Source organism: Anopheles darlingi, chromosome 3, assembly GCF_943734745.1.
Source record: "Anopheles darlingi chromosome 3, idAnoDarlMG_H_01, whole genome shotgun sequence".
Lineage (NCBI taxonomy): Eukaryota > Metazoa > Arthropoda > Insecta > Diptera > Culicidae > Anopheles > Anopheles darlingi.
This window is the reverse complement of record NC_064875.1, coordinates 34,060,939-34,070,938: the sequence shown is the minus strand read 5'-3', so window position 1 is coordinate 34,070,938 and position 10,000 is coordinate 34,060,939. Positions and strand designations below refer to the sequence as shown.

Genomic DNA, 10,000 nt, shown 5'->3' with positions numbered 1-10,000 from the left:
TCCTGGTGCCCGACCGAGGACACTTTCCAACTGGTCATAGGCGACGAGATCCTTCAGCTAGCGGAGAACCGACGAGCGAGAGCGCAACGCAGGAAAAACGTACGGCACGGTAGCACTTAGGGACGTGGGCGCACGGTAGCACTTGAAGAATTTACGAATCCGCTCGCGAATACGGATCACGTCGGGGTCACCAAATGATTTTGTACGAAAAATGATTTCGTTGGGGAATCGTTTATACGAAAATGATTTGCGTTAGGAATCGTGTCAGCTTACCTTGAGTGTTGCAATCGAAGAGGCCGATCCTCTGCTAGCGCAGAGCGATCAGCCTTATCATTTGGTGAGTGCTGAGCCACCCACGCTCTCAGCACTCACCTGGGCCTTTTTCAGCCTGGGCGCATCCGGGTCAACCGCGTGCCCGAAATGACACCTGACGGTTGACCCTTGCCCAGGAGACCACCGCCGCTACAAGATCGTCATCAGAGTTGTAGTTGCGGTGGAGCCCACTTATTCGTGCAGTACACGTTCGTACTGCACCATTAATATATATGTGTGCCGGTTTATTGTGCTGGAGTGTTAGAGCTTCTTAAGAAAGATAGGTCAATGAGTGTCAACAAGTAAAGTATGTAGTGGTCGACGGGTCGACGTATCAGTGTTCAGGACTAAATGAAATAGAAAGAGAATTTAAGAAAGATGGAACAAAAAATTATCTTAATTGCAAGTATTTGTATTACATTGTAAGTACATTGTATTTAAAGTTTACTACCGTTTGTTTGAATTATTGAGCGTTGATTAATTTACATCCACTTGAACGAAGAAATTCCACCAACCCATGCTATCTCGAGCCGAGGTCTGCTCGGAAGCTACGGTTTCAAAGCCAAAGGTGTCCAGCGCAACATCAAAACCACAGGACCAGTCCTTTTGAAATATCGGTTTTTTTAGTCTACAACGGTGTGTTTTTATCAAATTCGCTGAATCCGCTGGTTTGTCAACAATTAAATAAAATCGTCAAACACATAATTAAATATGCTCTCAAAAATTGATAATAACTAAAAATTGGGAAAATAATGACATATGATCTAACATCGAGCTACAGTGCACAGCTTTTCTGCAGCCATGCTTCCCTGTAATGAATGTCCTGGCTGCAATTATAATACACAATCTTCAAAAATATTACTAGCTATTCTCGAAAACAAAAAAGACACACAATCGCAAAACTAAGCTTTTTTACCGGAATTATCGCAAGCCCTCTTAAATGGCCTTGCCGGTCGCTTCCGAAAGTCAGTGACTTGCGTTATCTTTTTTTTTCGTTAATTGGTCAATTACGGACGGAGTTGTATTTATCGCATGCGTTATCTAATCAGGTAAATATTTAAATCGTGTAAACCGTTGCCCCATGGTGGCTCCTAGAGCAGTTGTTTTTGGCGAAAAACAGAAGCCCTTAGCCAAACGGTATATAAATAGGAGATCCCGGGTTAACATACATTGTATTATACGTTCAGCAAGCCAACATGAAGTGTTTGGGAGTTTTGGTTGCACTTTGTGCCTTTGCGGCAGTACAGGTAGACTATACGGTAACACAGTATTCGTAAGCGTTGAGCAACGACTAATATTTTTCGCAAACAATTTAGGTTTTTGCTCAGGATATTCCGATCAGCAAACCTAGCAAAAGAACCGTTGTGGCGCAGGATCCTCCGAAAACGCTGTTTGATGATAGTTTTTCTTGCGATCCTGACAATCGTATCACTTGTGGAAGTTGCAACAGCGTCATGGTAAGCATCAAACTGGCGATGAGATAGATCAAACAAAATAGTAAAAGAAATATGGTTATTTTCTATGGAAACAGATTTGCAACTTCGACGGAAAGAAAGTAGGCGGGTATGATTGCTCATCAATCGATCCTTCTCGTCCGTTTTGCATTGGCAATGGCATATGCTCCAGCAGTGCGGGTGAGGGCTGTAACATAAAAAGTGACCTTTGTCCAACCACCGATAAATTTTACCCAGGTATCTATCTACTTTCAAAAGTATACTACATACCATACTTTATAATATGTTTTTGTAAACCGCAGTTCCATCAAACTGTAGTGAACTAGTGTACTGTGGGCCCGATCAGAGTGCAACCAAGGTAGCGAGCCCAACTACGACCGCTATTTTCAATTTCGCCAAACAGTCATGGACAGTGCGCGTTGCTCCTACAGACTGTTTCCAAGTCGACTGTAAGGCCGCTGGTCAGCTAGACAAATGGTATGCTTACAAGCCAAGTCCAACCCTCAGTATTTACTGCAGTGCCGAAGGACCGTTGACATTCCAGTGCGAAAATGAAAAGGATGCATTCAATGAATCGACGAAAAAGTGCGAGTTCGCTTGCTCTGAGGAGGGCAACTTTCCGTATCCGGGAGATAAAGAACGATACTATATTTGTCTTCCCGATCAAAAAGGAGGTGTAAGTATCTTGCTGAGGATAGAGCGACTGAAATTTAGTTAATTACTCTGATTTCTTTTCAGTTTCAAAAAATTGAGAATTCATGTCTCCCTACACTCGAATACGATGCTTCATTAAAAAGATGTGTCAAGCGTCCCCCGACTATCTGATGAATGTATCGTTCATTTATCCATATATCCAGAAATGCATGTTGAATAAAATTAGAAATATATTTTATGGTTTGACTTGTTTTTAGACCATATGACTATAGCATCATATTACATATTACTATTGGATTAAATATAATGAAAGAAAAAGGGTTCTTCCGACATTTAATGAATCAAAGATTTCATAGTATGTTTTTAAAAAAATTAGGCTAAGTTAAATTATGCAATAGAGTTGTAGTACCTCGCTTACTTACACACCTATCGGAGGCAACTGATGAGTAGTTTTGTCTGCCTCAGAAAAACTCCTTCTCTGATTTCATATCTCCGGTGTATAATGACGGTAGCAGGTTTGGATTTTGAGTGTAATTCATGCTTTCTTTCACAGACAGCACGACACATGATTTGTTTGTCCTGATATTACTGTGTTAAGAAGGCGTTCGGCGCACGAGAAAAACAGTAGAGTTTCGTAGTAGTCTAGTTTACACCAGAGTATAATTGCACTACCATGGCGACACATTCTATAAAATAGAAAAGCATGACTTATTTACAACCAAGCCTTGTCTTGATTTGTACTTCTTGAAAATGCAAAAAAAAATACAAGTGCTAGAAATTAAGTAACTGTTTTTTGCGGTCATCAGACCATAAGGATCACAAGGATGCAATGCTATCTGATGTGTTGGAGATAGAGTAAAGTGGGTCAATGGTACGCCCTAAGTTTGTTCTTTCCTTAGAATAGAGCATTCGACGTAATAGTTAAGCGAAATTAAATTATGGGTCTTTAGCTTGATGATGTGTAATAACACTTTTTGATAATACTCATGAATGCTGATAAAAACATCGTTTTGATCATTAATCGAAATCCCATCAACGTTCTTTTCTGCCGTTCCTGTTGACTTTTTACGAGATCTTTTGATGCTAGGATCATTTCTGTAAAAAGTATAAAATGCTGAATTTTCAGAAATTCCCTCCTTTTGCCGAACTTAATCTATTTGATAAAGATTTGGATTTGAACATAATTTCACACCAAATAGCAAGCAGGAAGACGTACTGCAGCGTAAATAAGAGAGCTGACTTCTCAGCTTGCTGAATCCGTAACAATTTCCGAATTTTTAATGGCCTTGAGTGGACGATGCGAGTAATAAACATAACATTTACATAAAAGTATGCCTCGTGAACTGTATAATTGCAGATCATAAGTACGGTTTGCTTGAATTCCTTTATCACATAATATATTATCTCATAAGGTTATCACATCACTTATCATGTGGCTATCTCGACAATGCATTTGGCATTTATATGAATGAATTCAAGTAAAGTTTTGAGATACCACATTTTTATGGTTTCATATGCTTTATCTTGAGCTTATCCGCAGTTAGCAAACATACTGCTTCCAAAAGTATATTCGTTGTCATTGGTACCTTATATATATACTGGGGTATGAACTGTTCCACCGAGTAGTATCTAGCCGAGGGTTAGTTAACCGTAATAGAAGCAAAGATGCAAACCGCAATACTAGTGATAGTGTTGGCAGCACTGGTAGCAGCCAAGGTGAATTTCAAATTAGAAGTGATTGGGTAATCGTCGTATCCGAAATGCTGATCTTGATTGATTTTTGCAGACAACTAGTGCTTCACAAGCGTTGGCAAAAAGTAGAATCGTTGGTGGGCCATGCTTGTCGGAGGAGAGGCAGGGGTGCCAGGACTGTAGCACAGTGAGCATCTGTGGCTACGATCAAACCGTCTTAGCGGAATACAAATGCGCACTTCAGGATCCCAAAAATAAGTATTGCACTGGAAAGGGTGTATGCTCGGATACTCCCGATACGTCAAAGAATTGCAGCAATTTTGACGATCGGTGTCCATTACTCGAATCCGGCTACTATCCTGGTTGGTTAATAGTGCAATTTTTTGTAGTTCGGTGCCTCAAAACGATCACACTGTTCACTGAGTTTATAAATAATTTCAGATCCTCAAAATTGCACTCGTTACCTATACTGTGATGAAGGGGCAATGGGCTACGAAGAATCTTGTTTGGCAGCGAATAATGTGTACAATGCATCTACGGAAACTTGCTTTTTGAAAAAGAAATCATCTGATTGCTTTCAAGTGGATTGTAGTTCATCCAAAAACAAGGATAAATGGTTCATTTACACACCCCTTCCCCAAATATACTTCCTATGCGCATTGGATGGCAGAGCGGTGACGTTCAAGTGCCCAACGAAAAATGAGGTGTTTGATGTCGATCTGAAGAAGTGTATGTTCAAGTGTACATCTGAAGGCCGATTCCCTGATCCTAAAGACGCTACTTCCTACTATGAATGTCTTTACACTAGCTCCACTAAGGTAAATATGACTTACATCATTTTATCAGATTCCATACACCGCTCTAGTTCTCTTACTGATGGTGTTTCCTTTCCTATATAGCTCGAGTTGTTCCAAAGGACGTGTCCACCGTTGTTGAAGTTCAATGCTACGGATAACAAATGCGAAAAGTAAAGCTGAATCTCGGATGCGTTGATGTCAAATTATCATTTAATGATTGGATAACATGAAATGCAATGGTAGCCTTAGCGATTAGCCTAGAGATAAAATAAAATATGAACATCTTAAAACAAAATGTTGTATTTTTTCACATAAAGTTGTGTTAGTTTCGGCTTTCTTACTAACAGCAAAAGGCTAGTTGTAATCCATATTTTGTGAAAACCGTTTTCAATTGTTGTATGCTATGGTTTTGTTATGGTTTTTGGGCCAATGGTAACCATCCTTCGACTGATTCAACTTTCCAAAAAAGTGACGTTGGGAAAAAGTGAATTATTTTGTCGATAGTTGTTAGAATTGTTTTGACAATAACAAAAGCGTTTTCACTTATACGGCAGCCTAGGTTTAACTTTTAGTTTTCCTAGAAAATAGTACAAGAAAATTCTTCAAAACAATAAGCTGCGTTGAAGGAAGCATTTAAGAACCATAAAAAAATATTATATTTTCGACTTATGATCTCAATTCTATAATTAAATCAATAAAAGCGATAAGTTTCGATACCACCTCGGGACGGTGAGCATTTTGTTGTTGAACGGGGTGGGTAAAATACTTTCGTCGACCTGCATTGCTTGATGAATGTCAGTAAAAACATCCTAAAAATCATTTAAACAAATCCAGAGATGCCTATTTTCCGCTTGAAACAATTTGGTATCTTCTTTATTGCTTGTGAAGTGAGCGAATGATTCAAGGTTGCTCCATTTATCGAGCGGTGAGGCATGAGCTTGCATTGGCTTGCAATTGTTATCTTATCACTTTACCTAGCCTACTAACTGGAGTGACGTAATACGTTCAGCTATCAATCCAAAATAATGGTATAAAAGAAGAGTTGATAATTATAAGAAATGTAAAGGCGTTTTTGTTTCGCACTGGAGTGATCATGTGGCAAAAGACAGCGTTATTAGGCGTTGTTGTAATAGCAGTATCCTATGGTGTAAGATAGATGTAACGAAGATGCTGTAGCAAAAAAAAAAACACTTTTGATTGTCTTTGTGATTTTTATCCCAGATTGTCGCGGTTACTTCCGCGATTGTTCCTCATGCACGTGCGGCTGGTGACAGGTGTGAACCCGGTAAGCGCCAAGCTTGTGCCGATTGTCGGACGGTGAACATTTGTAGCTACGATCAAACCGTTTTGGTCAGCTACAAATGTCTTGACGTGGAACCGGATAAACCGTACTGCTCGGGAGACGGCATTTGTTCGGCAAAAAGTGACGAAGAAAACAGTTGCGCGGTGGTTGCTGATGATCTTTGTCCATCGAAAACTGCGGGATTTTATCCGGGTGAAAAACAGAATTGATCAGTATTCCTTTTTGCAAACGTGACTGATCGACTATCCATGCACCCAACAGATCCAACCAACTGCACGCAGTACATCTATTGTGATGACAAGCAAACAGCGACACCACTGAGTTGCCTCGCGGCGAACAATGCTTACAACCAGTCGTCTTCATCCTGTTTCCTACGGCGAACATTCGATCACTGTTATCAGGTGGATTGTAGCTTAGTACAGAATCGAAACAAATGGTTTGTCTATAAACCATTTCCGCAACTGTATTTCTTCTGCTCGAGCAGAGGCCAACCGGTCATGTTCGAATGTGAGCGCGATAACGAGGTGTACGATGTTAAACTTCAGCGGTGTAAGTTCGAGTGCCAAGAAAGTGGCCGATTCCCACATCCAGATGATAGCAAACGGTACTACGAATGTGTCTACGTTACTCTACTGAAGGTTCGTACTGATTCACTGTCACGTTGTCGGTAGAATACATTTTCATTAGTCATTTTCCAGCTTCAACTGTTCGAGCAAACCTGCCCGCTGCAGCTAACATTCGATGAACAAACGAAAAAATGTAAGGCATAGCGGTAGTATTTACAAATGAGCGTATCCATATTCGATGGTTGATGTGAAAAGTTTGTATATTCATTAAATACAGTTGAATGAAACCTGATTTCCAATTTGTTGAGTTTACAAATTTAGTTTGGTATGCAAATTATCCGTTATGAATATACGCTTTCTGAACAAGTGCAAAGTGGATTAGGGGTAAGTAAATAATCAAACTGATTCGTGAAAAACATCAATTGCCGCGCCATGATTCGGACGAGATATGCCCTAGAACCGCTGCTGTTGATCGATGTGATTAGAAGCAATTTGGAGATCATGTATCAACAATGAAAGTTTCACAACTAGGTCATGTCGGAGTAACGGTAAAAACGTCCAATTGCTAATCAAGGTGATACATAAAAAGCATTAACTGCTTGCAGCGCTTTTCAATTCGATCGTTGATTCTCAGTCGCAAAGGTTCACCTAGACTTGTCAGAATGCTGCTGTTGCGGCTTCGATATTCGCTGTTATTTGTATTGGTAAGTGCCACGCCGTTGTCATAGTTTCCCAGACTACTGTGAATTAGTTTCGAACTCTCTGTTCATCAAGGTCGTCCAAGCATCGTTAGTGGTAGGTCAGGACATTTACTCAGATTATACGGAAGACGATGGATTTGATTACGGTTCTTCCGAAGTGAATGCCCTGGACATATCCGCTCCGGCTACCAGTAACTTCTTTTTCAACACGGACGCTCAGTTGGCACCTCCATTCATTGACACTTCATTGACGGCAAATTGTACAAATACGAGCAGAGTTGTTTGCACTGGTTGCCGCCGCGTGCGGATCTGCATACCGGGAATAAGTGATCCATCGATGTTACCAGAGCAAAATTGTCCACCGTCAATGTACTGCCATTCGCTTCCGTTTAACTTGGGTGGTGCCTGTCTACCCACCGTCGATATACAGTTTCCCGAGTGCAGAAACAGTGCCACGAATAGAGCAGGTATACTATGTACCGGTCTCGGAGTGTTTCCCGATCCTACCGATTGCCGGAGGTTCCACTACTGTACTGCTCTAGGCGATTACTCTAGACCGTTCCATTGCCCGCGCGACTATGTGTACAATTCGTTGAAGAAGACTTGTAGCAGGTCGACAAAGTGTCGCAAGATCACCTGTCGGCCAAATGCGCAGTCAATCTTTGTACCATTCCCACAAAATCCGGCTTATTATGCGTATTGTAACTACAATCGATTCGGCTTCCCACCGGTACTGCGCAACATACTGATGTACAAGTGCGAATCCGGAGCAGAATTCAATCCAGTGGCAAATGGGTGCGTCTACAAGTGTAAGCGTGAAGGATTCTTCGCTAAACCTAGCGAACCAAACAAGTTTTACTGGTGCCGTAAGGTACATGGAAACTTGCTAGGCTATGAACAAGTCTGTCCAGGACAAGGAACGATATTCAATCCTAGACTGGGCATATGTGTACCTCAACCAGTAGTGTCAACTACACCCTCAACCACTACAACAACGTCTACATCAACTATGATGCCACCAATTACTGAGACAACATCGACATCTACCGCTCCGCCCGAACCGACGGCTGAACTAACCACAGCTCCAATGGAAATTATAGAAACTACGATTCCGCCCATGTTGGCAGATATTCCAGTGCGCTTGCCTTCCTGGCCACGGCTGCCCTCTATCTCTATCTCGCAACTTTTACATGGGAAAAAATAGAGGAACCACAAGCCAGCTCAATGTCCGCGTATCTCTTCCTGTAATTAATATCAATAAATATTTATTTATTACAAACCAAATCCTTCTCTTTTATAATTACTTGGAGCTACATTTTATGTTTTCTGTTTGATTTTTTAGGCAAAAGGAGGAAATGTTAGGTCATAAGCTTGGGTGATAGCTGAATTGCCTCTACTTAGTACCCGCTTTTTGTAAAAAATCTGGTATAAGAAATTTAACATCGAAATATCGTCATGTTCAAATATATCATGTTATTGAAGGATGATTGATACCTCTATGTATGCGGGTTTCAAAAGGGCTATATCGATTCTACAAAAGTATTGTCTGCAAGTACTTTTCAATTCTTTATTTCATGGCAATGTGTATTATTGGGTTTCGTTGGTTGAAAAATTAAATATGAAAGCTTTTCGATGAACATCCTAGCGGATAATCGAGTGCTGCTACCGAAGCAAACTCTTTGTCAAGTAAAATATATCATGTGTTTATTAATAATCATCAGCATTACTTATTAAACGCTATCGAATCAGTAGTATATCAATATACTTTGGTTTTAAGTTTACTCATACGAACCAAAAAGAAGGTGTTTCAACTTTGCTCCCAGACTGAAGACCATCCCTAGCATCGTTCAAGCAGTTTGCGCCATTCGAGCAGCTCGCGCATTCGGATGCAGGCTTCACGTGACTCTTTTTACCAAAACTCCCAATAATTGTCTTCTGTGCTAAGGTATGTGGTTGAAATTGGTTAACAAACTCAGCGATTGTAACGGTCGAGCCTCGGTTGTTAATCGAAATTCCATTTAAACAGCACTAATACGAATAATCATTTCGTCCTTGAAGTCGTCCAAGAAAACGGTTAAGCAATGCGCATCATCCATACATTTATCGGTACTTTAGTAATAGTAGAATCTTTGTCATTAATAGCTCTACAAGCGAAGGGCTTAATAGATGACTATAATAGAGAAAGTAGCAACAAATAACGGGTTTGATAGAAGGATTGTAGAAGAAACGACGCAAAATCGCGCGGAGCCAAACAGCAGCCTACATAACTTCAGGGGTATTTCGGTAGATCAAAATGGTTTTATCTCTACATGTGACCACTTGCGCCGTGGATTTGCTCCTTGATAGTAACAATAGCATGGGCGACAATAACTGTTCCTATAACGAATAAGCTTGTTTAAAAATAGGGAAATTATTCATGAACAAATAAAGCTTACAGGTACTCAATAAAGACAGAGAAAAAGAAATAACCTGAATGTATTACTTAAATATATTACCGATAGCTTTGTATTGGGTTAATACA

The 10,000-nt window shown here is 40.4% G+C and overlaps 3 protein-coding genes across 3 annotated transcripts in view; all 3 read left to right on the top strand.

The window, feature by feature from the left end:
- The window catches only part of LOC125955465 (uncharacterized), a 1,215-nt gene extending 1,095 nt beyond the window's left edge, over positions 1 to 120 (top strand). The window contains exon 1 of the mRNA XM_049686601.1: positions 1 to 120. This exon is cut by the window's left edge and continues 1,095 nt beyond it. Coding sequence (XP_049542558.1) covers positions 1 to 120 — 120 coding nt within the window.
- A 1,323-nt stretch (positions 121 to 1,443) lies between these two features.
- Positions 1,444 to 2,663, top strand: LOC125956172 (uncharacterized). Its single transcript, XM_049687786.1, has 5 exons — positions 1,444 to 1,559; positions 1,629 to 1,769; positions 1,844 to 2,003; positions 2,069 to 2,442; positions 2,505 to 2,663. The coding sequence occupies exons 1-5, from the start codon at positions 1,509 to 1,511 to the stop codon at positions 2,589 to 2,591; spliced, it is 813 nt and encodes a 270-aa protein (XP_049543743.1). The 5' UTR covers positions 1,444 to 1,508; the 3' UTR covers positions 2,592 to 2,663.
- Positions 2,664 to 5,997: 3,334 nt separating this feature from the next.
- On the top strand, positions 5,998 to 7,003 carry LOC125956175 (uncharacterized). Its single transcript, XM_049687790.1, has 4 exons — positions 5,998 to 6,056; positions 6,131 to 6,404; positions 6,474 to 6,850; positions 6,911 to 7,003. Exons 1-4 carry the CDS (start codon positions 6,003 to 6,005, stop codon positions 6,980 to 6,982), a joined length of 777 nt encoding a protein of 258 aa, XP_049543747.1. The 5' UTR covers positions 5,998 to 6,002; the 3' UTR covers positions 6,983 to 7,003.
- The last annotated feature ends 2,997 nt before the right edge of the window (positions 7,004 to 10,000 follow it).